Below are 24,593 nucleotides of genomic sequence, written 5' to 3'. Positions count from 1 at the left end.
GAACTTGTTCTACTCTTCTCTGGTACCACGTTGCCTCGCTGGTCATCGGAATGTGAGCGGCTAAAGCGACAAGACTTGCCGCCCAAGATACAGCCAAATCTGGCACTCGGCCTTGGGCAACTCTCTAATTCCCCGACGTTTTATGCCAGCTTTAGAGCATAATTTAACCTCCAAGCCGATATTGATATCTACTCCGGTCACGTGCTGTTGGTCACGTGGTTTGTCCTTTGCCCAAAGTCCGATTTTTCCATGGGCTACCCCATCGCGAATCTGCATACGGATAATTGTAGTACTTAGAGACTGGAGAGGTATTGCTCGTATCTTACTGTTCTATTATGCAGACCCGTAGATATTTGTACTCTGTAGTGTACCTGTTGCTGCTTGGTGTTGGCCTGAGGATGACGCTAACCATGCTCGGTAAGCGAAATCCCACACAAACTGACCGCCGAGCCCTAGCCGACCCTCATCTGGGCCTCTCAGCCATTTCCTCAGACGTTGGATAACCTCACCCGCCAACTCACATCCGTCTTTCAGTCGCGACGAAACTGTCAAGATGGCCAGTACGTTTGCCCCTCTGATTTTGCTGCATCTGCTGTTCAAAACTTTGCTTCGATATTTCATCCGGAGACGTCCTCGGATAGTCGAAATTCATGGCTAACGCTTTTGTCCTTTTTAGAGTCAAAGAACGCCTCCCAGCACCACAACAGCCAGAAGGCTCACCGTAACGGGTGCGTACGAACCGATTCTCTTTCGCGTTCTGCCGGTTATTTTCGTCGAGAGTGGCTATTGTTTGGGCGTTGAGCGATATATCAGCATGCGATCCAACACACCTCGATTCTTTATCCGCATTACACGAGCCTAGTGAAAAAAGACCTTTCTCGCTAATAATTCTCTCGTCAATAGTATCAAGAAGCCTAAGACCAACCGTTACCCCTCTCTCCGTGGTGTCGATGCCAAGTTCCGCCGCAACCACAGACACGCTCTTCACGGTACCGCTAAGGCCCTGGTACGTTGGACCGCAAAACCCATGGCGACATCAGAAGTACGCATCGAGTGGACACCTGCTAACAAATCCTACAGAAGGAGCGCAAGGAGGGCAAGCGTGAGATCGCATAAGTCATCTAATATAGACCAAAATGAAAGCGATTTGAGCTGGTGATTGTGTCGCATTTCTTCACGTGCAATGAACACTCAACCTTCCCCCCAAGGACGTCTGTCGAACGACCCGGTTGTCAAATAAACCAAATGGATTCGATTTCGTGACGCTTCTCTTTGCTTCCACTTCCACTTCCGTGCTATGCTGTTTCTGCTTTACGTTGCGATGGACGTAATGACCCGTTCGATTCGGATGTAGTCGAAACCCGATTCCTCTACAGGCATATGTGTGTACAGCTTCGTGCTTATTTCTAATGCGCGCTTGCTGAAGGATTATTATAACGTGCCGAGAAAAGATCCCATGCCCTCCTATTACCAAATACCTTTTCTCTTTCTCCCCCGTGGCGAAGAGGTGCATGGACGGAGGGCTACATCCACTCGTAGACTAGGATAGGTTTAGGCTATGCAAGATGTTTTTTCGTCAAGTCCGCCTGTGAACATGTTTTTGCGGTAAAATCTTATAAGAGTAGCGGAATGATACCGTCTCCATCTTGACGCTACAAAGAGTGCATGCAGTTCACTGCGATCGGGCAGTATCAACCAAGCATCAAGGTTATTCAACAATGCAACTCACCAGTCTATGTCCGCACTCTGACCCGAAAACGTATGTTGCGGCCATAACATTATCTTTTGAGAAACCAAAATAATGCATATGTGCTCACCAGAAGAATAGACTATAGACTATAAGCCTGTATATCAAGACCATACAAAACTAGCCTAATAAACATCAATCAATCAACCACGACTAGTTGCATATGTACCACAGATAAATCGTATATTAAAACCCCGATAAACAGCCATCCAAACATGCATACTTTTGAAGGATTGAAACTCTTCATGAAATATCGATAAAACAAGACCTCTGGTAACTGATGGTTGTTGAAGACAGAGTTCTAATGGAGTAGGTAGAGAGTCCCATGCCTGGCCCTTCGTTCCTTCCACAACAATACCTTACGCAGATGAATACAGCGCATTCTGCCTATCATATCACTCTCGACCAAGCGCCGTCGGTATTTCAATCATCTGCAGGCTCGTTATGCAACCCTTGTGTGAACGGTTATACTACTAGTACTCTGTATCTATGCCCTGGCACTATGCAGAAACTGTGACACCAAGAATCCGGGTTCAACCTGGCTCTGAACAGAGTTTGGACGGGATAGCCTGGTTTACTTGAGGGGAAGAGCAAGCCAAACAGGCATCATCCACGAAGAGTATATGATATAGGGTCAGTCTGGGTATCTCGTCTACTTACTCAAGTTGGTATGTTGACGGGGGGCTTGGATATACTGCGCATCGGATACTCCGAGCCTGTCTTCGCTGGTTATTAACGAGAAGGTAGACTACGTGACACAGGCGGAGAACTATCAAACAAACACAGCACCCTTTTAAGGTTTACTGGGAGTCACCAGATTATGGACTGCCGATAAACTCCAGGCTTGATATAGAGTTCTTCTGCCTTCGAAACCGACAGTGTGGATTGATAATCCGGAGGTAAGTCGGGTAGGACAAGGCAGGGATATGACACACTGCTGGGTACTAGTGCTCACTGCTCAGTCTCAATCTCACGCATTGCTCAGACCTTTCGTTTCGTTTCGGCTATTGGAACCATCGGCCCAAGTATGATACCCAGACACAATGGTTCGGGTGGTCAAGAGAACGCAGGTGGCAAGACAGCATGGTTCCCAGTGCTTGAGTTGCTCGTGTCCATTCTCTGTCCTCCCCCAGTCTGTAAACCTTATCGTCGACCAGTCAGTACATCGTGTTCTCGCTTGATGAAACGCCGGATTGCATTATTGCATGGAAGTTCGCACATCGCATCCAACGGTCACACACCGTCAGCACTGCAGTCTGATAGCCCAATCTAGCCCTCCCTAGTCGCCAATCCTTCTGGCTTCAAGAGAGCGCGCAGTGTTTCAAAGGAGTAAAAAGGCCGACCAAATCAGCTAGCATATGCGATCATGTCAAGAGAAACAAACACATCAAGCAGACTATCCCTGTCCAGTGTCCACAGATATTCGGACCCGACCAGACTCGACAGACATACAGACAGCACTCACCTTCCAGGCTTCGAGCATACGTATCAACGCAGACTATCCCAATCCAGGCCGTCCTGCTGACAAGAGGATCACATCCCTGCACTCGGACTAAGCCAGGAAGAGTAAATGGCTGAAGTGAATTCCCTGCGCAGAAAAAGGGACGAGAGATAGTTCCAGGAGAACGATGGCACGGAAACGCGATCCTGGTGTTTCGTTTCGGCCCAACGATCGATCGCGCATCAATGATCAGCGCCTTCTCCTCCCATAACGATGCTGCTGGGTATCCAGATTCAGACGTTTCGTTACCAATCTGGTAGTCTGGCTGCAGAAGGAAGCGCGTGCTGCGTTGGAAGAAAGGAACTCGGAGAGTCAGGGGCTGAGCACCCAGTTATTCGCTGTCCGCTCAAAATGACGCCTTTGGAGGATCAATGCAATGTTGGGAGTGAAGGTGATGGATCGAACGAAGCTTTTCGAAGGATGTTTTCGGTCAGAGCTTCTTCCTCGCGAAGTCTATCGTGAGAGGTGTCTCACTATCAAGCTGTCTAGCTTAGCACCGCTGCGCTGCTTTCTCACCTCAGCATCTGAACAGGAGGCTTGTCGCTCTCATCGAGTCGGGTGAATCAGGATACGATTCAGACTCTCGATTCGCATCTGAGCCGAAGATCATGGCTTCTAACGAAATTCTTGCATTGCATTGCCTTCCTCACCCCTGCCAGCTGCCAGGAGTCGACTCGGACGTTGAGGCATTTTCCTCAATGACCTGCAAGGTTAGAACCATACTTACCAGCTGGACGCATCCTAGTGCATACAGCACAGATGCTATCTTACATTTGTTTTCCTGGATAAGCTACGCAGGTCATGGATCTCTCTCTCCCCCGGGATTTGGGAAGCGTAAGCGAAGAAAGAAAAAGAAAAGAAACGAGGAAAAAGTAAACAAGCAGCCGGTCTGACGGGTCATCCATTGACCACTGATAACCGTTAATACAGCATGCAGGGAGAAAGACGCAAAACGTCGGAAGCCAGGGATGCAAATGGCTGGCTGGTGCCTCTCAGTTCACAATATTAATTGGCTGTGGGGCATTCTTATCGGCGGTATAACTGTACATATGCACATGCACTCAAATCCGAGAGGGGAAATAACAAGAGCAACCAATCCATTCCATCATACTCAGGCATCGATCGATCAATGCGAGTGCTACAGCAACGGCTGGCTGGTATGTGGCGGGGCACTGTACACGTGGTGGTGCTCGACTGTCAACTGTCAACTGTCGAGTCGCCGACCAGCTCGACGGTTCGACTGTTCGGACGTTTGAGTAGTTCGTGCTTTGACCTTCAGTGCGATCCGGCCTGTTTACAATCGTAAATTCCACGGAGATACTATGTATGTACACCAGCTGACGTGGGCGAAGCGATGCGACGAACTATGCCCCAGTGAGATGGAATGGCTGCGGGGAACTTGCAAATTCCAAAAGGACATTTCGAGCTGCGAACTCCGTAGCTTGGACCCTTGACAGACCCAACACTGCTATCGTATCAAGTGTCTGAGAAGAGGAGAGGAGAGGGTCGAAGTGGCGAGCTACCTTCGGCTTGTACAACTTGGCGAACGACAGACCCCCGTTCCAGTCGATTATTGGGGGACCACGGACGAGGCCTGTGCTACAGAACGTGACACCAACTTCAAGTCATTAAACCATCGATTCGACTCGGCTATGATTCAGAAGAGTACGTCAACACTCCTGGCCAAAAATCAAGAATTAAAACCGCATGGTTCATACTGTGAAGTTAATACGGGAGCAACCATAACATCCCCAAATATAGTCCGTATACAGTATAAACCAGTCCAGTCCAGTCCCGGTTAGCACCATTACCGGGTGGCGGGCTCCCATACATACAATACCACCAATACAGATGTAAAAATACGGGCTGAAAAATTCAACTAACTCTCCCCCTTTCGCCGATCAGGGCGGAGCGGCAGCGGGTACACTAGCCCCAAAGCACCGTAGCGTAATCGAGACCGAGATCGTCCGAGGCCCAATAAAACGGCCCGGTGAAAGTCCAAGCTCCCGGCGCTAACGCAATGAGAAGAAGTGCGCGATGTCAGGGCCCACCCTGGTAGTCCATGACTCCACGAAATCCTGCTCGGGAATACCTCGGGGGGAAGTTAGGGTTAAAACTGCGGAGGAAAAAAAAATAGAGGTTGCAACTGTAATATAGTACTACACGCGTGTCCTGGAAATTTCCATGGATGAGAGCGGGAATTGGCTCAGCAGGCAAGGGGAGCAGAGTTTGGTTGGTGAAGAATTTCAAGGTTAGGGGCAGGAGGGCGAAGTTTCCTGCAAACTTTGAAGTCGATCTTTGGGATTGTTTTTTGGGTCGCGGTTGATGTGACGTTGAGTTTCCAGATGGTCGGGTTCGCGATGAGCTTGTCGATGATTCGGACATGCATGTATGTATATTCTCGATAATTCTCAATGCAATCCGCGTAGTTAGTAACTTAACTACTACTTTGTATACTCCGTACTGACACTCCCAAGTTCCTGTTTCGAGGTATTTCCGTGCCCTCTCGAATTCCCCTGTCGCCGAAGTGAACTACTGTCTCAAGTTAACAAGCAGTGCGGAGAACGCCGTATACTATGGAAAACACAGCCCACGAATACGACAACCACTATTGAGTTTGAAACCGCATAAGCCCGGCCCCCAAACAATAATACAACGTAGCACAATAAAAGAATAGCAGTCAAGGGCTCGGTGCTAAATCTCGCACTTGTCCAAATAATTCTCCAGTCCACGATCAATAACTCAAATTGGTCTAAGCTGGCACTCGCTCCGTCAACCCGAAGATTCGATTCGAACGGCGGCACTGACCGACCGATGGACGACCGTTTCACATCCGAGACCTTCTGCCGGACTCCACACGCGCGGCCTGCCTGGTTCTGTTTCTGGCTCTGGCTCACTCTGGGTCTGGGACCACCGTCTGGTTCTGGTTCTGGTTCTGGGCCGTAGGGACCACCGTTGGACACCTGCTTACACTGATTGGAAATGGAAGATGACTGGACCGTTCATCCCTGCGATTCTTGGGTTGAGGGCAAGTGCGTTTTCCTAATACGGAATCGTCGATGGTCTCTACCAACCCCTGGGACTGGTCAGTGGTCAGTGTCACTGGTCACTGGACTGTGCTGTGTGGAATTGTGGATGGGACCTCGTATTGCGTCCCTTGGGTCGAGACGGGCACGCGCACGGCTCAACGTCGACGGTAACCTAACCCTGTCGTTAATCGTCAACTCGTCATCAGGGTGTCGTCTTGTAGTCTCCGTACTGATACTGATGAAAATCGAGGTCCGGAGGTCCAGCTAAGGTTCCAAGGCGCCGGGTTGGCTGCCTTGTTTGTAGCTGGTTGTGCTGATCGATCTGGATCTGAGTTCCAGTCTCCTAAACTATTGGAAATTGGAAGTATACTCAATACTGTAGGGATCTCGCAAGGGTTGACCAGAAGGGAAGCATGGCGCGCGGTCCCGAGATCAACATCTGGCCCAAAGATTTAAGGAATCAAGACGTTTTAGTCCCGCCCGTTATACTTCAACTTTTGGATATGCTGCTGCATCAGCGGCTCCACCAGACTTCCTTCACACTGGACAGTGGCTGGACACACACTGAACCTGCCCTGTCGAGAAGGTCGGAATTCGATAAAAGTGGACGGCGACAGATCATCCCCGTTTCCTGGGATTTGTCCCGTCGTCTTTCCCTGGGTGGGGAGATTGAGTCTGCAGAATCTGTTTTGATGTGCTCTTGCTCCGCAGTTTGGCCTCGTATATTTTCATTCTTCACCTGTCTCCAGAAACTATGGGGATAGCTGGAGCGTGAACCTCGGAAAGTTTGTCTCATCTCTCGACGCACTGAAGATGATGTGCCCTGTGCAGGCGCTAACTCCCGATATTCCAAATCAGATCGGAACCCCCCCAGGCAGGAAAAGAGCAAGATCAGCGTGGACTTGTGCTTCGAGATTCTGCATAGCGGGTGTATATTTTTATTTTATTTTTTATATTTTATATTTTTTTCGGGAACGTTGCGGTGCGGCGCTGCCATGCCAGTGCCAGTGCCCCAGCTGCCCCTGTGAAGATGCATCTCAGCAATAACGGCCAGGCTTGGCCAGTGGCGAGGGACGTCACCAGCTGTCTTTGACGGTCGACAAGTGATGGGTGGCCAACAGGCTTCACGCGATTTCCTCATGCATCGAGGGGGCCCGAGGCAGGCGAACGGCCAAGTCCCAACGGACGATCGCGGCCGGATCTCAGTGCTCGATCTGGAATCTTTCGCCTTCGAACCGTGGGTCCGGCGTCTTCTCGAATCATGAAGCTCGAAGCTCGCTTAGGTGGTGTCCTCCATCTCAGTCTGGCTCTGTCTGCAAGAGTCCCGACTGCTTGGCTAGACTGACCCCCCTTTGTTTGCAAGACCCCCTGGGACAAGAATAACCATTCATGTTTTGGATCCTGCAGGCCGAACGACTTGTCTTGGTTGACATGACTCGCCATCGCCCAAAGTTTCCCGCTGGCCGGGTCCGTGCTCATCACCTCCATACAAGGGCAGACTGTGAGGACGATTAATATTGACTATTGAGGAAGACTGAACAAGGTCAGGCCGATACACGACAAGGATGGCATTCCTTGAGAGCCATGCCATACACCGAGTGCATCCGAGGCCTCGAGGGTGGAAATCGACTGGGCATCGCAGGACGGTTCGCACCACAACGGCCCATCGATCGGCGGTCGATGCAGGCCAGAAAGGCTATCGAATTTGATGGTCCAAGACATGGGACGTGGTGCATCATAATCATCATCTTCTTCTTCCTTCTGTGGCGACGGCGAGTCACGACTCACAAGCCACAACCTCTTGGGCTATACTGGCGAGTCAGGCTGGGAGGCCAGCTGGAGGACGCCAGCTGAAAGGATTCTGAACCGTCTTCCTTTTTTGTTTTATTTTTATTTTATTTTATTTTATTTTATTTTTGGCGCAAGGCGAGGCCACCGTCGAACTGTTAGAGGAACAAGACACCCGATGAATCTGGGCCAGTGGTTGCGCTGAACTGAGAGAACACTGGCCAGACTTGTCAAGTTGTTACTGCGCATGCTCGCCCGTGTCTTGAATATCGGCCGATTCCCTCGTTGCTTTTTCTGTCCACGATCGACTCCAGGCTCCGGCCTTCGTATTCCTCACTTGACAGGTAGATTCGCCGTACGATGTTAACTTAGATCCGTCTACTCTGTGAATCGATACCATGAACGGACCTTGTCAGGAGTAGGACTCATGCCTAAAAAAAAGGAGGGCGAGGTCTAACAGGCACAGTTACAGACTCGCAGCTGCATTCAAGCCGTCTTGTCAAGTCTGCCGCTAGATAATCTACAACGAACGCTCGGTCCTCAGATCCGCTCGATTTGAAATAGACCTATCTCATATCCCAGCCAACTCAGAAGTTCGAACCTCGATAGGCGATTATCACAGGAACAGCCGGCAGCCGGTTCCTGTTAGAGATCACCGTCGAGCAGCTCCTGTTGCCGCGTCCTGCAGGCCTGCAGCAGCGCAGCCATGCGTAATTGCGCATGACGGAGACGTGAGGTGGTGACATTACCAAGTCTGTCTGTATTACTTACTATTCAGTATTCACCGGCTCTTGCAAGTCAAACCCTCTCCCGAGACTTCGTTAACTTACCTTACCTTACCTTCGTAACCACCGCCTCTCTCCACAATCGTGCAGGTGCATCTTCCCAGCTTCCTTTTCGAGATCGCCTCTGCCCGTTCCATTTCCTTCTTTCGTTCGAAATCGTCCTTTCGGGTTTGGACTTTGGGCCTTTTGGTTCGAATCTGCGTCGAGCCCCCCAATCGTTGAATTCAAAGTCGTTGGGGGGGTTCCACCATCCACCACTTTGTTGCCTCCCCTCCCCCTCTCTCTCTCCTTGCGTTGGGCCCTCGTGAGCCGGTGCGGTTCGACCGTTCGATGCAGAGAGTCCCATCGGGGATCGCAAATCGAGGCACAGAATGGAGAATTGGATGGAGAATGGGGCGCTCGCTCGCTGTCAGGTTCTGCCGTCCGTCAGGAGGGGGAGGAGTTGGTAGGTGGGAACTGAAACGAACCTGGTCTGTGTGTCTCTGTTTCTGTTTCTTCTTTTCCCTTACCCTTACCTAGCTAGGTATGTAGTGAGTGAGTGATCTGATACTTTAGCAAGTGTATCCATACTATACTCTGTACAACGATAACTAAATAAGTGTTTATTTACTTCGTTGGGAATGTCGATGACAGTCAGCCACACGGCAGGCTATTCCTCTTAGTTGGTGAGCTCTGCTACCTTACTCTTAGTCCTAGTAGCTCGATGGATGATCGATGATGATCTGCTGCGTTGTCTCGCCTTGTCTTGTCTCATACAGAGATAGTCCGTCGTCATCTCGTATATGCAGTGGAAAATGGCGCTCGCTGTGCTACAGGGATTTTCAATCGAGTTGTCTCACTTATCCCGTGCTGGTGAGAGTCAATGTGGCGGTTTGGGTATTCCAATCATTTTACGGAGTATTGTTTTATTGTATTTTACTTGTCACCATACCAGGGTGTATAAATAAGGTGGTTTGGTTCGTCTTCAAGTGGTACCATTAGAATTAGATAGATAAATGGTGAGATAATAATAATGATGATAATAATAACCAAAACTGCAACACAACAACCATGATGGGGGTATTATTAAATCCAGGCCAAAAACGCATGCATGCAACCCAAGCATCAACATCAATGAAGGCTGAAGACGGGGGGATAGGTGGATGATGATCAATCCAACCCTCGCAGTTGTCTTCTTCCACTGCAGCTCGTTCTATTCCACAACAGCAAACCCAAAATTCAAATCAAATCAAATCATGCTTTTTTCTTTGCCGTCCGGCAAATTGTCATAGGATCAACCCGAAGGAAATAGAAATACAAAGGAAAAGGTTTCTCAAGTAAAGAGTGACAAGGGTCGGTCCTAGACATATACAATAGTGGACGCTGCCAGAACATCAAAATGGTCAAAATAGTCCGGAAAAAAAGAGAAAAAAAATACACAGCATTAATATAATGCAAAGAAGAGAGTCGTGATCGTTCCGTTTGGCGAAGGGCCTTGATTATATAGTTCGGTTCAGTTCAGTTCAATAAGTTGTCGAGGCCCATTCGCGAGTCACGCCGGGATTCGATCTTCTCTTCAGAAGAGAGCCAGTAGGGTTTTGAGGGTTCGGGCAGTTTCCCTGGGAAGTTGGAGAAGTACAGTTCGTCTGATGTTTGCGGCCGCGGCAGCTCAGCGTACTGATACCGAGTGTCCACTGGAAGAGGGAGGAGCTGTGGCGAGGCGACGGTGCGAGGAGAGGAAGAAGAAACAGAGTTGTGGTCAGAGACCATTGACGGGGGTTCGAGCGACGGGGCGTTGGAAGTGTCTGAGAAAGCAGGCGACGTCAAGGGTGCGTCGACAGGCCGGTTGAGAGCAGGAAGAGTGTAGAGAGGGGTGAGTTGACGGGAGTAGGTCGAGGCGGTTGAGCAGGATTCCCTGCGAGAAGGCGCGGATGATTTCGTCCAGGAAGTAAAGGGCATGTCGTGGGAGATGGAGGGGAATCGAGAGCGGAGGATGGGGCTGCTGGCCAGTGAGGCGCGGTGGTATGGCGGCTCGATGCGGCCGTTGGGAGTGCGAGAGTGAGTCTGGGTCGGAGAGCCCACGGTGTGAAGGCCTCTGCGCTTGCGGTTCATGCTGCCGTTCCACCAGTTCTTCACAGCGTTGTCGCTGCGGTTCCCAAGTCGCCGCGCAATCTCCGCCCAGCACTTGCCCATCTCGCCAACCATGCGTTCAATCACCAAGCCCTCTTCCGCAGAGATCGGCTCGCGGTTCAATGAGGGTTTCAGGTTCTGGTGGAAGCGCTCCCGGCACTGCTTGGGAGAGCGGTAGTGCATGTGTTGAGAGATGCGAACCCAGTTGTTGGGGCCTTGCTCGCGGACAAGCTGGAGGAGCAACTGGTCCTCTTCAGGGACCCAAGGTCCGCGACGGTGAGTGGGGGCCATAGCGGTTGTGGTTTTGTTTCTGGTTGTATAGTTTGGCTGTCTGGATATTGGGTGTTAGAGCGAAACAGCGGAATAAAAGGTTTGCGTCGCAAGGCGGGAGGTCCAAAGGAGAAGCAGTCGGGAAGCAGGAGGGCTGTGAAGAATGTGGCGGGCAGCGGGAGGCTTACAGTGGGGGGGCGAGGAAGTGTCGTGGGATGGGATTGCCGAGCCAGGTTCAATTGGGGCGGAGATGTGTTTGCCAGTCAGGATGACTTGGGATGTTGTGAAGAAAGTGAGTTTGAAGAAGGAGGAGTTGGGAGGTAGATATATGGGAGGGGAAGGGTGATTAACACCGACGCCGAAGTGATAGGCAAAGGTCTATAAGAGGGCCAGGACCAGAAGTAATGACGACCAGGGAGGGAGACGAGTCAGAGAGCAATGGATGCAGCTCCACCGTCGAGCACGCTATGAGAGAAGATCTGATCCAAGATCTTGGAGCTGACAGTTGTCGGAGGAATAAATAAGAAGGAAAAAAAAGGGCTAAGGGTCAAAAGGGACAATAAACGACTGACCCTCATGGAAAATATGAGGAAAAAGCATTTTTCGAAATGCCCGATTGGGATTTTTTTAAATCGATTATTTTGGGTCTCGTAACGATTTACGCCGTGGTATTATTGAGCCCGTACAGTGTGCACTCCGAAATGTATCAGGGCCCACCCCAGGACGCACAAGTCCTTAGCGGCTGGGCTATCCAGGTCGCAGCCCGCCGCTGGCCATCCATGCCCAGAGCGCATTCAATAGCACCATGAAATCATGACTGAAGAAGCCCATCTCGATCCTTACGACTGCTGAGGTCAAGGTGGGGAGCCCGACTAAACTCAGACAGGCAGTGCAGTGTCTTCTTTGGGTAAAGCCAGGACCCAGCGTGACAAAAATGCCATCCCACCCCTCCCAAGAAAATAGTGCTGCTTTGGACGCATCCAGAGAGTACCACCGGACGGTAGAACATGGACTGAACGCATGACGAGTGAGGGAAAAAAAAAGCAAAGAAAGCTCCTGTCTTGCTCTGAAGCGCTGGCGCTTCCAGATCGTGGGGAGATTTGCCACTATATCGCAAACCGGCATAGATCAGAGGATCAGTTGTCGCATCAGTAAGCCTACTCAGTAGCCCACCTATATGAAACGTAGAGAGATATTTTTATTCCTCGCCCGCCAAGTTCATATCGATGTCGAACATTGTGAGGCTAGGGCTGGGTTAATTTCGCCTCAAGTACCGTATGCAAGATGCATGCACGCAATATACATGAGGATCTCCGCCGACCCTCGCGGACCCCGACCGAGGCGTCGTATCCAGCTGAAAGGATACGTACTATCAAGATGGGTGATCAACGGGCAGGCATGGAATCAGTGGGGACAATATTCAGGGGAATTGGGGGGGCAAGAAAGCAATTGTCAAGAGAGAGCGGTCCCGAGCACCAGAAGGTGTGAAGCCATACGGGCTGTTATTGGGCAAACCACAAATTAACCGCGACTGGGATGGGAAGAGCGAACAGCTCCGAAGAGACCACAGACCAAATAATGTCAATTTTAAACTACTGCTTTTTGTCGCCTCGAAGTCATTCTCCACCCATCGCCAGCGATCCTCGGGCTAGCCACCGCACTACCAGCGAAGGATTGGCCAATGCTTTCTGAGGGAAGGGCCCTGACAGAAAACCGGGAGCGGCAGAAACGGTCTGGGTAAACCTAATAGGGAATGAGGTCGTGGAGGATGCGAGGCGTCTCAGGCGAGCGACCGGGGCCACCCTGGTAGAGGCGGGGAGAGGCGACCAGATTATATTAAATCTAAAAGCAGTGCAGGGCAAGGCTTGCAAGTGAGCAGCTGCAAGAACCGGAATCCAGAGTCCGGAGTATATCATTATCCTGGTGTGAAGAAACGATGGAGCATCGATGATAGACAGCAAAACGGTCGAACATTCCGGTTCTGGGAGTCGCTCCGCTCCGAGTGTGAGAGCTGAGCCTGACCCGAGAGAAAGGATAGCGAGGCCAGAGGGGGCAGCAGGGCCAGGCAAGACAAGAAAGTGGAGTCCACCCGAGAATGACAGATCTTGCGTGCATTGACGTTGGGAGCTAGCCGGGCCTAGCAGCCGAATTATTCTGCTGTGGCAGCTGGCAAGCTGGCAGCCGGGATGGTGGAATGGGAAGCTCAGCCAGCCATGGACGCCCTCGTTGCGAGAGTGAGCACCTGAGGTTCCCCCTTTTTCTGGTGAATCATGCTGGCAGTGGCAGCAGCTGGAGACTCCCACTCGCTGGCGCTTCTCAGATAGAAACCGTTTGGGCGACGATCATGATTGGCGCACACTAGTGCCTAGCGTCCTCCATGATTTGGAATCTTTTGACTTCTCTCCCAGTCGGGCTGCGATCGGCGCTCTGCAACGTTCTGAGAATTCCAACCAAATTGAACCAAGTTGAACCAACGTTGAACTGTGGCCCCAGCCGAGGCACACGCCTGCTCAGGCTCAGTGCCATGCCATGCCAGTTAACTGCCAGTGCCGTCGGCATCCAACTCTGCAATCCTGGATAGAACCCGAGTCAGGGTGAGGCCTCGTGTTACTTTCAATAGTCCGCGCATCGCAGCAGCCGTGGCAGGGAAGAAGAAGAAAAAAAGAATAATCTAGGAAATAATCTGCCTCCTCGCATCCTGCCCGCCAGCCATTGGCGATTCCACTGTCGCGGTCGCACTCACGTTGATTCTGCAGGGACCACCCAAATTCCGACTCCAGATCCAGCCCGCCTCAAAACGCATGGCGGATATATGACAGATCGCATTGTGGCCGATCACGCCCCCTTTCCAACCGTCCACTCCTGCGCCCGCCTGCGTTCTGGGCACCTGGGATTCTGCAGATTAATCTCTTTCGGCGCCGATATTGTTGTGGCGGACACGCGGTTGCCCCCCCCTCGCGGACTATTGAATCGAGAAACCAGGATTTCCTCCCCATGATGGCACCCAGATGATCACGATAATAATAGCCGTGGTGGGTGTTGCCCAAGGTTACGTCTTGTACGGCCGGCGGCGACGACTCGGGGACATCGGGAACCTCCCCCAGCTTCGGCCTTGAGATCAAGACGGTCAGGTTGTACTGCACTGTATTGCCCGTCTCTCTCATTTGGGAATATGCTGCGATCCTGCCCTCCCGCTGTCTTGGAAGCACAAGCAAGATTGAACACTGATAGGCACGACTCTCGAAACCTTATGCGAGCCACCGACTCGACTACTCTTAGCGTTCGATCTGATCGTGGCCATTTAATAGGCTGATCTGGCCTTCCCAGGCGACTCCTTGCTAATAGTCGAATGCATATTTTTGATTTTTTTCGCTGCTGCCCAAATATTTGCCAGAACTATTAACTGCAGGCACAACTGAAGGTCGCCTCAACATCCCAACAAAGTAAATACACGTTGTTTCAGAGTCAGGCGTAAGCTCAAACCTCCGCGCAGACAAATTCGCTTCCTGCGACAAGCTAGTATGCTGCACAGAACAGGCGCTGGCCATTGCCTCGAAGGTGGTGGATACTGAGGAGAAAGGACCGATCCTTAACTAGTTCCTTCGCTCCGTCCTGTCAAACTGACATCGCTTGCCGGGACCTGGCAGACGCCCTGGTCACGTCCAATGACGCAGCCTCGTCGGTCCCAGATGAAGAGCGGTGCGGCAGGGCCTGACGCCGCCACGAGCTAGACGCCGTTGGGCCCGTCCGTCGCCAAGCGGCACTTGGAAGAAAGGGGGAATAAACCGCGAAAGGGAATAATGGGACCCGATCAATAATGTCATTCTTGTCGTAAATTTTGATTAATTCTCGTTCAATGCGCCAATCTGCCAGAGCTCTTGCAGAGCACGCACCAAAAATGCGTGGGCCGCTGGGCGTGAGACCCTCGATCTGGCCCGCTGATTGGCGGCCAATTTAAGGTATTTGTCATTCTGGAATCCTGAGACTAAGCGTCTTTCGGCAAAGATAACCGGTCCTTCCCCCCCAGCGAAGGTTTTGGATTTGATATCTCTGCTCGCACTCCACAGTCCACGCTCAACCTTCTAGCAACGCCCCGGAACATTAACTGACCCAGTCCTGAGATGACTGGTAACAAAAACGATCTGCTTCAACGACCACGCCTCATCTCCGAGTTGCGCTATGAGATCTCCGGGCCGTCTTCAAATTAATTAAGCTGCGCTTTCCCCGGAGATGCTCGGGGCATGACAGGCTGGCCAGTAGTGGTCTCGGCTGGCGTCAAGATCTCGATCTCGCCCAGATTCCGAATCGGGAAAAAGGAGCCCTGTCTGGCACCTCTGGCAGTTAACGTCAGAGCCTCTTTCCAGCCTTCATGCCGAAGAGCTCTCTCCATCTCGGCACATTTGACTGGATCCCCTGCATCCCTGGGAGACCAGGGAGAGGTGGACGCGACTGGCGAGACGGCCCCCATGATTGGTATGTATTATATTCGCTTGTACCTGAGTCGTGGAGAGTTGACAGCTCATGTGCAGTGCATGATGTACGCATTGTGCACACTTCCAAGACGGGGCATTTATTCATCCACTATCGATCTTGGGCAGGAAAATGTAAAAAAAGCAAATCTACTTGCTACGTACTATGTTGGACAGTGGGCTTGAGTCTGGCGGTGTCAGATGTCATCTGAGTTCTTCTTGTGCTATCATGCCATGCGGCGGGTGCTCACGATCTCGCCTCGTGGTACAAGGCACCGTGGGCAAACGAAATGGACGTACAGGCACGTATGTACATACATACATACGGAGTACACCGGTCATGATCACCATGCATGTTATCATTTCCCTAACTTCGACGATGCTCTGCCGTGTATCACTATCTACGGGAAATACTTCCAGACGAATATATATACAGTAAACAACGGGACTTGAGTGGCCAGGAGCTTCCCGCGGCTCAGAGCGCAGCACAAACTGGGAGCAGCATGCGAGGCCATGGTGATTGGGTCTCAGTAAGCGACAGTCAAGACAACTATTGATTCATCACGAAGCGCAGTGGAGTCCCAGCCGAAACCTGAGCTCAAGCTGTCCGTTGTCGCGGGTTGGGTTGAACCTGAGGCAGCAGGCCCTCGTAGGGCTAACGAGGTCCAAACTAATCAGAAACACGGGAAGTATTTGAGATAAACCCTTGTAGTGTTGGTTTTAGCGCCGACAGTGCGCGACCCAGGCCAAGGATCGATCGTCCTCCATGCGGTGCGGATAGCGGGCACCATCGACCGTCTGGGTTGCTAAAAGGGGAGTTGCTGCCCCAGGCACCCACATCAGATATGCGCGAAATTAATTACCATCACCATTAGCATTGGAAGTGGCAGGTTCTGAGGTTAGCTGGTGAAGTCCCCGGTTTCTGTCCTCTCTCGCGCGCCCATGCAACCGCAACAGCGACATGACCAGCAATCCCTGCGTGCTGCAGAAGGGCTGTCGACTGTACCCAGATGGGGATCCAATGCGAACTTGAAGGGGCAGCCAAGTGGAGCGAACGGCGCTCTCGCATCCGCCGCTGTTTCCTGACTGTCGGGCCTACACTGCGAACCCCGGCGGCCCAAGCACCTGTCAAAAAACAATTTGCAAAAATTACAATAAAATAAAAATAAAATAGTAAAATATGACCTGCCGTCTGCTGCGATACAAATTCTCGGCTGTTTCAAGACCTCGTTCGTCAGTCGTCAGCGTCACTCCTTACGGTACCTCAGAGTCAGGAGTCCGGCGACGCCGTTCAAATCCTCCTCGTATTCATCTCACCTTTAGTGTAGTCATCAGCACACTCAGTTGCTCAGTCTGAGGTGGTTCCCGAACCCATTCCCCCTGCCACAAACCAAGCACCAAATAAACGCAACAATAATAAAAATGTGTGCTACAGCAGTCAAGATCCAATGCAAACCTCCCGGTCCATAGCACACAGTAGGAGTAAAGTGAGTAAAACGGCCGGCATCCGCACAAGAACGCTGGCCCCAGTCGTGGTACCTCACCCAAACCCTTGGAAGACGGAAGATGACGTCGAGAAACCTCCGGCGTGCTTCGGGGTCTCTGATTGGAGGCGCTCCTCGACCGGGGTCCAGGGAGCCCGTTCGGGGACCATCTGGACGCTCTCGAAGGGCTGTGGATCCCGATCTCCATGCCCGCCGATGGAGCCGCGGGCTTCACTCTCTTGTGCGCTTGCCTGTTTGGGTTTAGATCGGTCTTTGCGGTACGGGGTTCTGTACGGGGTTCTGTATGAGATTGAGGGGGAGCTGGTATTATTGTATTATTGTATCGATACGCCCGTTACGCAGCACAACTTGAACGAACTAACCATGTATAGTACTTTCTGCATTGTTGATGCAACTGACTCTTATCTCTACAAAACATTACATGGCTCTGTGAGTCTGTTCGACCCTACACATTCTTATGCTGGCAGTCGGCTAAGCAGCAGCAATGGACCCCGATTCTGTCATGGTAGGGATTCGAGAGGTTCCCGTGTAGGACTGCCCGGCCTTGTGCTACTCAAGTTACTACTTCACTTCCAAGTCCCTTGTATCAACGAGTTGCAGGTGGATCAGCAGTCAAGCTATCGAAGTATGTAATTGGAAATCTTCACCCACCCCAGCCACAATCCTCCACTGGCGAAACCGCCCTGCGAGAACAACTGACAAGGCCAGAGACTGCAAATTGACAAATCAAGTCGGTGGGATCATTCATTACTCAAGAGTAAACACAGCCCCAGCTCAGCTTCAGCGCCACAAGTTTCTGTGATGGGATATTGTTGAACAAAGAAATCAGTCCCTGCCTTGCTCCTAAATCCTAATATAGAATCAAAGCTCAGAAACCGCAAGAGCAGCGAGCAGCCCCCGATTGAGTTTCTTTGTCTGTTTCTTGAGTCAGTTCTTAGCATCACCCGTTCCGTTGTCAACAACGTGCCGCACCATGCGCTGTCCATGGATCTGGATCTGATCTGGAAAGTCAGATGAAGAAGTCGAATTCATTAGCCCAGTCTGTCCCATGCGCCTGGTTAGTGGGTTCGCAGGGCGAGTTACCTAGTACGGTCTCCCAGATACTACATATTCGAGTACCGTCTACGTCTATGGAATACTGCGAGCTCGATCACAATCACGATCTCATGTGATGAGAGAACTGGAAAACAGAACAGAGCAAACCTCGGTCTGAACGAACAATAATACCATCGGCGCAATCGAAGAGGCCAAAGCTCAGGGCGACTACTGCTATCACAATTCACAAATCGCAGCATCCCCGCAAAAAAAAAAGAAAAAACGGCCCAATTGGCGCTGGGTGCTGACTACCAAGAGATGAGATGAGGCGAGGGCGTACGCACGTCCCTACTCACGCAAGGCACTGGGGTTCGAACCCAAAGATTAAGAAAGTACAGCACGGAGGAGTCTATGGAGGAGTCTACGTGGGGTGGTGGTAGACAAGACAGGCTCTCCATTTCTCCGGGTTCTTCATCCGCTCGTTCCAGTTCCACCCAGTGTGCTTTGCTGGAACTTGGAACTCCCACGGTGATCATCGACATCACGTCGATAGACCCCCAAGCTACAATGGTACTAACAAGAGGGCGTAGATGTGGTTCCCAACCGCTCAGCCCGATCGATCCATGGATTCAGCATCCCCCGGAACTTGGATCCATCGACTTTGTTTGCTACGGTCGACGGTCTATCCTGGACTCGCCCTTGCTTCCTATTCAAGAACTATTCAAGAAACGGTTTTTTTTGTTTTTTTTTCGCTCTGGCTTGAATCATGGAATGGGCCTGACCTGGCTTATCCCATGGTTTTGCTTTGTCATTGCGTTTACCCTGACTTTGAGGCTGCGGCGAGACGGGGCAATGAAACGGGGTTAGGCTGGGGTTACTGTGTGTATGAATATGTATGTATGCATGTATATCGTGCTTTTTCTACTTTGGTTTTTCTTTGCTTTGCTTTGCTTTGCTTTGATCTGCTGTTGTACTTTTGTCTGTTCCAAGGATGGACGGCGTGCGGGCTATTGCATATCACGGTCGTATTGTTGATGGGGATCTCGTCCCTGGTGGCTTGGTTCAGCCATTGACTATAATGCATAATTGTAGAGAAACTAAACTAGTATGATGTAACCGCGAGGATGTACCGATTGTTGATATTGTATGTTGGCGCTTAGGAACCACGTATAGTGTATGGGACCCATCGACGGGCAGGGCATCCAGCTTCCACTTTACTACATAGTATTCGATACTTAGACTGTCCTAATTGGACTCGGTGTACGATTTTGGTCATGAATGGTGACAGATGAGACCATGTTCTACTGGGCATGCATGTTGACAGTGATCGTCGAATATATATTTTGGTGGTGGTTGATGCACGATCTCAGACGGTGAGACCGAGCATCGACGACAAAGAACTATTACTTCAGTACAGAGTATTAGGCTATACTGGCGAATTACTGAGCAGTCGTGTTCGACTCAGCCATTTTCAGGTCTCCAGCATCCTCATCGAGACGGAGGTGCAGGTCTTGATGCAGAACCCACGCGCTCCAGCAGCTACGGAACCAAAGCTGCACCTAGGGAATCCTCCTGCTACGCGACAGAACTATTGACAGATCAGCCGATTGAGTTCCATCGAGATCGAAGCCTGAATCCCTCGAGCTCCCTGTTCTTTTGGGAAGAAGGAGGTGGAGTCCCTATGGATGCAATATGCAGGTGCAATATGATATAGATCGGTATATTGCTTCTTCCTGCCCAGGTGGGCGTGACGAGGACCATGCAAGATCCTTGGAAGTTGAAACTTTATTTCACGGTTTCTACGAATAGAGGACCGCTGTTTACCGCTGGAGCGAGATACTCAGGCTAAGACGGTTGTATTCATTATTGCTGTGAGATACGTATCTACGCTCCATATCCGAGCCAGAGCACGAGACGGGGATTCATGCGGAATTCCGGATCATCCCCCTGGAACGCACTGATGTCGTTGATCCATCGTCGATCATGATGTGATGGCCATGGCCTATACTCGCACGAAAACAGGCATCGACTTAATGGGACAGTCGACTTCGATATCCTGTCCTCCCTCGTGGGTCTCCCCACTGCTCTGTTCGCCATCGCCCTCCCCACCCCAGAGTCTCCATGATGCACCGCGAGGCAAATAAACGGAGATCTTCCGCTGTCCTGCCTCCAAGATCGGTGCGACGAGGTACCGCGATCCGTAGAGATACTCCGAGTCAACTTCCCAAGCCTTCTCATCCCCAGGAAACTCATAGAACAGCGTCCTAATCACCGGCGTCCCCTTCTCATGCGCCTCCCTCATCAGTCCCCTCGTGTACCCCCTCAGCGTCTCCCGGATGGAAATATACCGCTTGCAGATTTCATACACCTCCTCCCCATACGACCAAATCTCGTTACTCGCGCCCGGCGCCGTCGGCTGGCCCTCGGGCTTGGGCTCCCTGTCCCCATGCAGCCTCATCACAGGACAAAACGTGCCCCATTGGAACCAGCGCGTAAACAACTCCCGGAAGGCAGGGTCGTCCGGGTTCCCACCATGAAAGCCCCCAATATCCGTCGTCCACCAGGGGATCCCCGCAATGCCCATATTCAAGCCCGCCGAGAGCTGGTTCCGGAACGACGACCACGACGAGGCAATGTCGCCGCTCCAAACGAGGGCGCCGTATTTCTGGCTCCCCGCCCACGCGCACCGCAGCAGATTGACGATATCCGACTGCCCGGCCCCTTGCATGCCCTCGTAGAACGCCCGCGCGTACTCCTTGGGGAACGTGTTCCCGATCTGCACGTTGCTGCCGGCGTGGTAGCGGTAGATGTCGAAGTCGTAGATGGAGTACTCGGGCTCGGCTTCGTCGAGCCAGAAGATCTTGATGCCCTTGTCGTAGTAGTTCCGTTTTGCGGTTTCCCAGATGAACTTGCGTGCGGAGGGGTTTGTTGCGTCGAAGTGGGTGATGTCGCCGTCGCATTGCATGGCGATGCGGAGGCCGCGGTCGTGGCGGATCAGGAGGCCTTGTTCGAGGAGCTCGGGGTAGTTCTCTGAGGCGGTTTCGACGGTTGGCCAGATGGAGACCATGAGTTCGACGTTCATTTCTTTGAGCTCTCTGACCATTGCATCTGCCGGAACACGTTAGCAATTGCTGCTCTCCCCTTACCACCAGTACGTACCTGGGTCAGGCCAGAACTCAGGATCAAACTTCCAATCCCCCTGATGCTTCCAGTGAAAGAAGTCGCAAACAATAACATCCAGCGGGACATTCCTGCGTTTATACTCCCTCGCCACATCCAGCAACTGCTCCTGATTCCAATACCGCAGCTTACACTGCCAGAACCCAAGCCCATACTCCGGCATCATAGGCACATACCCAGTGACTCTGGCATACGCCTCCTCAATCTCCGCCGGCCGATCCCCAGCAACAACCCAATAATCCAACGCCTTGGTCGAGTACGCCTCAAAACTCATCGTATTCGTCCCCAGCACAGCCCGCCCTATCCCCGGGTTATTCCACAACAGCCCATACCCCAGCGACGACAGCGCAAACGGCACACTCGCCTGCGAGTTGCGGTGCGCGAGCTCAATGTCCCCGCCCTTGAGATTCAGCCCGGGCTGCTGGTACTGGCCCATGCCGAAGATCTTCTCGCGCGCGTCGAGCGACTCAAGCCGCATCGTGAGGTGGAAGTCGCTAGTAGCCGGGATTGGGCGGAGCTCGCGCGCTTCGATTTCCAGCGCGCTGCATTTGGGGTCTGTTGGGTCGCGTCTGTGCCGGGCGTACTCTTCCAGGAGCTTCTTGTTGGTCTGGGAGTTGTAGATGGTCAGTTTGCCGCGTTTGGTCACCACTGCGCGGATTTTGCCGTTTGTGATGCTTGCTTCTGAGTCTTTGGTTGCGGGGAGGGAGATTGTTGGCTTTGGTTCTTGGGTTTGAGAGTCCGGCTTGGATAGAGCCCAGTCCTCTGTGGGCATGGCTGCGAGCTTTGTCGCTCTGATGCGGAAGGCATTGTTGCTCCAGGGCTCAACCCAGAGGAGGTGGTCGTCGAAGCGGAAGATGAGTTTGTCTTCTTCGGCGTATAGCATTGTTGATTGTGTTCTTTTATTTCAAGTACCTGGAGTTGTTTCTGGAGTTGTCTCTGGAATTGTTTCTGCGATGGCTGTTAGATCAGAGGGTTTTTCTCGCGGGGTGGAATAAATACCTACATTGACCATGGGGAAACAGCTCAGCATCTGCTGCGTCAGTCGTCACACCCCGACGGAGGACAACATGAGAGTACTTCCATAATCGTCGGAATGACATCCAATGGTATGAGGATCTCGGAGAAACAGGAGCGGTTTTGGAGAGATCTATTTGGTGGAGGAATTTGTTTCCTGCGGGGGTTGAAGTTGGAGTCTTGGGACTTGCAGGGAATTCAGCCTAAAGCCCGACAAAGAATCGGATGACGTGAAATAACTCCAAAGTGTATCTGGTATGGCGGATCTAGAAAACCTGTATTCATATCCCTCTAGAAGTGCTGATATCAATGTAGTGGATGAGTTAGGGCAAACTTCAAACAGGTACATACCGTGCAAACCACTACGTACAATGCAGGTGAAATAAGCCGTGACTGTATAGGTAGCTGAGATCATGATATTAAACTAAACTAGATATCCACCGCTATGATTGATCGAAGAAAGATGAGTGTGCAGAACCAACCAGGGAAGTGAATAGTGAGCACTCCGAGTGCTAACTAAACATGTCCTCAGCCTTCCGGCGCGGTCCTCCCCGTCCCTCAATCTTAGAAGAGAACAGCTCCTTTCCGGCGTTGTTACCGGCGTTGTTATGGTATTTTGACGGGAACAGCTCGCGAACCGATGCGCCGCCCCTGCCCTTGATTGAGATACCGTTTTCCGCTGCACCTCGAATCGCAAAGCCCTGGTCTTCGCCGGCTGCCCCGCGGATGTTGACTCCTCTCCCGGTGTGTGACGAGTCTGGGAAAAGCTCGATGTTGCGGCTCCGCTTTGGATTGGTGTCTTGTGCGCCGTCTACCAAGGGAAGCGATATACGCCTTGCAAACAAGTCTGCCGTCTCGTCTGCGACGTCAATGGCGTCCGATCGGCGATGGTTGCTGACCTTGGACGGGAACAGCTCTTTCTTGAGATACGTGTTTGCCGTCTTGTTCGGGAAGAGTTCGCGCGAGTTTGTGTCCCCCTCAGCCGAGCCGAATAGCTCCCGGCCTTCATTCCGTCGGGGCGGCGGCGGCGAGCGCTCACGGAAGCGTCGACGCGCTTCATGTCGTTCCTCAATGTAACCGCCCTCCATCATAAGAGTATCACGTCCAGGGGACGCGCTGCGATGGCGCAGACGTCCTGATCTCTCGCCCTCATCTGGGAATAACTCTTGCTCGCGGTCGCGGCGACCACTTCCTCGTCTCCGCCTTCCACGATCCCAGTCTCTGTCCCCGTCGGAGCGATCACCCGCCGGAGCATCGTCGTACATATTCGCTGAAATTCCCTCTTCATGGTCCCGGTCCCGGCGGCGGCGCAGTTCCCGCCCATCGAACCGCCTCCGACGATAATCACCGTCGCTATCTCCTCCCCCGCTGCGCCGCCGATCCGTCTCTAGTTCGCGGCGTAATCGCTCCCGTGGATCATGCTCCGGGTGCATCATGTAGAACCGACTTGCCTCATATGCGCGCGGCTTCTTCTTATCCGCCTTCACCGCGATGCGCACCTGGAGAACAGAGTCCGGGTGTGAAGCAAGCACCTTCGCCGACCGGAGTCGGATAATAGGAATTTCTCCTGATACGGCGGGAGTAGCCGTCTCGCTGGTGGCACCGCCTTCTTGGAGTTCACCATCGTGGGTAAGAGCAGCCAAGGCCTGTAGGCCGACCTCGGGCGACGAGTAAACGATGTTCGCGGAGGTATCGTCGATCCACTCTACGCGGGCGGGTGGTTCAAGAGGGAAATAGGTCGAGGCAAACTCCTTGATATTATCCGTGGTCAGTTCATCAACGCCACGGACGTGAACTTTTTCAGATTGGGTTTCGGCTGTTTGGGGGTCGGCGATTGTCCCGTCTGCGGAGGTGGCGGTTGCAGCGTAGAGAGTTTGTTCCTGTGCGCAATGCGATCAGTCGGGACTAGTTCGAGTGTTAATTTGTTTGTTTCCCTGTAGACTTACCATCTCAATCGGCTCGGGCTCTGGGAGAGGGCCGAGGTCGAGGTCCATGTCGATGTCCATTGTGGCGTCCATTGCGTATGAGGGGCTTCTTGGAGAGGTTGGGGTTGGTGTTGGTGTTGTTGGGCGGTCGCAACCACCATTGAAGGGGGAGAAAGACGGGAAAAGAGAAGGGGGAGTCGGGGTGAGGAAGAAAGGGTAGTTAGAGAATAGGAGCA

General features: G+C 52.1%; 4 protein-coding genes across 4 annotated transcripts; 1 reads left to right on the top strand and 3 right to left on the bottom strand.

Annotated features, from left to right (window-relative positions):
- Positions 1-553: 553 nt before the first annotated feature.
- On the top strand, positions 554-1,116 carry RPL29 (60S ribosomal protein eL29; the record flags this gene model as incomplete). Its single annotated transcript, XM_041697989.1, has 4 exons — positions 554-560; positions 677-728; positions 904-1,006; positions 1,081-1,116. The coding sequence occupies 4 exons, from the start codon at positions 554-556 to the stop codon at positions 1,114-1,116; spliced, it is 198 nt and encodes a 65-aa protein (XP_041551219.1).
- Positions 1,117-10,347: 9,231 nt separating this feature from the next.
- Positions 10,348-11,250, bottom strand: flbD (putative MYB family conidiophore development protein FlbD; the record flags this gene model as incomplete). Its single annotated transcript, XM_041697988.1, has 1 exon — positions 10,348-11,250. One exon carries the CDS (start codon positions 11,248-11,250, stop codon positions 10,348-10,350), a length of 903 nt encoding a protein of 300 aa, XP_041551218.1.
- Positions 11,251-20,240: 8,990 nt separating this feature from the next.
- On the bottom strand, positions 20,241-22,301 carry APUU_11851S (putative glycosyl hydrolase; the record flags this gene model as incomplete). Its single annotated transcript, XM_041697987.1, has 2 exons — positions 20,241-21,346; positions 21,398-22,301. 2 exons carry the CDS (start codon positions 22,299-22,301, stop codon positions 20,241-20,243), a joined length of 2,010 nt encoding a protein of 669 aa, XP_041551217.1.
- A 643-nt stretch (positions 22,302-22,944) lies between these two features.
- On the bottom strand, positions 22,945-24,450 carry APUU_11850S (NCBP3 domain-containing protein; the record flags this gene model as incomplete). Its single annotated transcript, XM_041697986.1, has 2 exons — positions 22,945-24,312; positions 24,379-24,450. 2 exons carry the CDS (start codon positions 24,448-24,450, stop codon positions 22,945-22,947), a joined length of 1,440 nt encoding a protein of 479 aa, XP_041551216.1.
- Positions 24,451-24,593: the final 143 nt, after the last annotated feature.

Source organism: Aspergillus puulaauensis, chromosome 1 (assembly GCF_016861865.1).
Source record: "Aspergillus puulaauensis MK2 DNA, chromosome 1, nearly complete sequence".
Taxonomy (NCBI): Eukaryota; Fungi; Ascomycota; class Eurotiomycetes; order Eurotiales; family Aspergillaceae; genus Aspergillus; species Aspergillus puulaauensis.
Note: the sequence above shows the minus strand (reverse complement) of the source record. Positions and strands in the feature narration are given on the sequence as shown.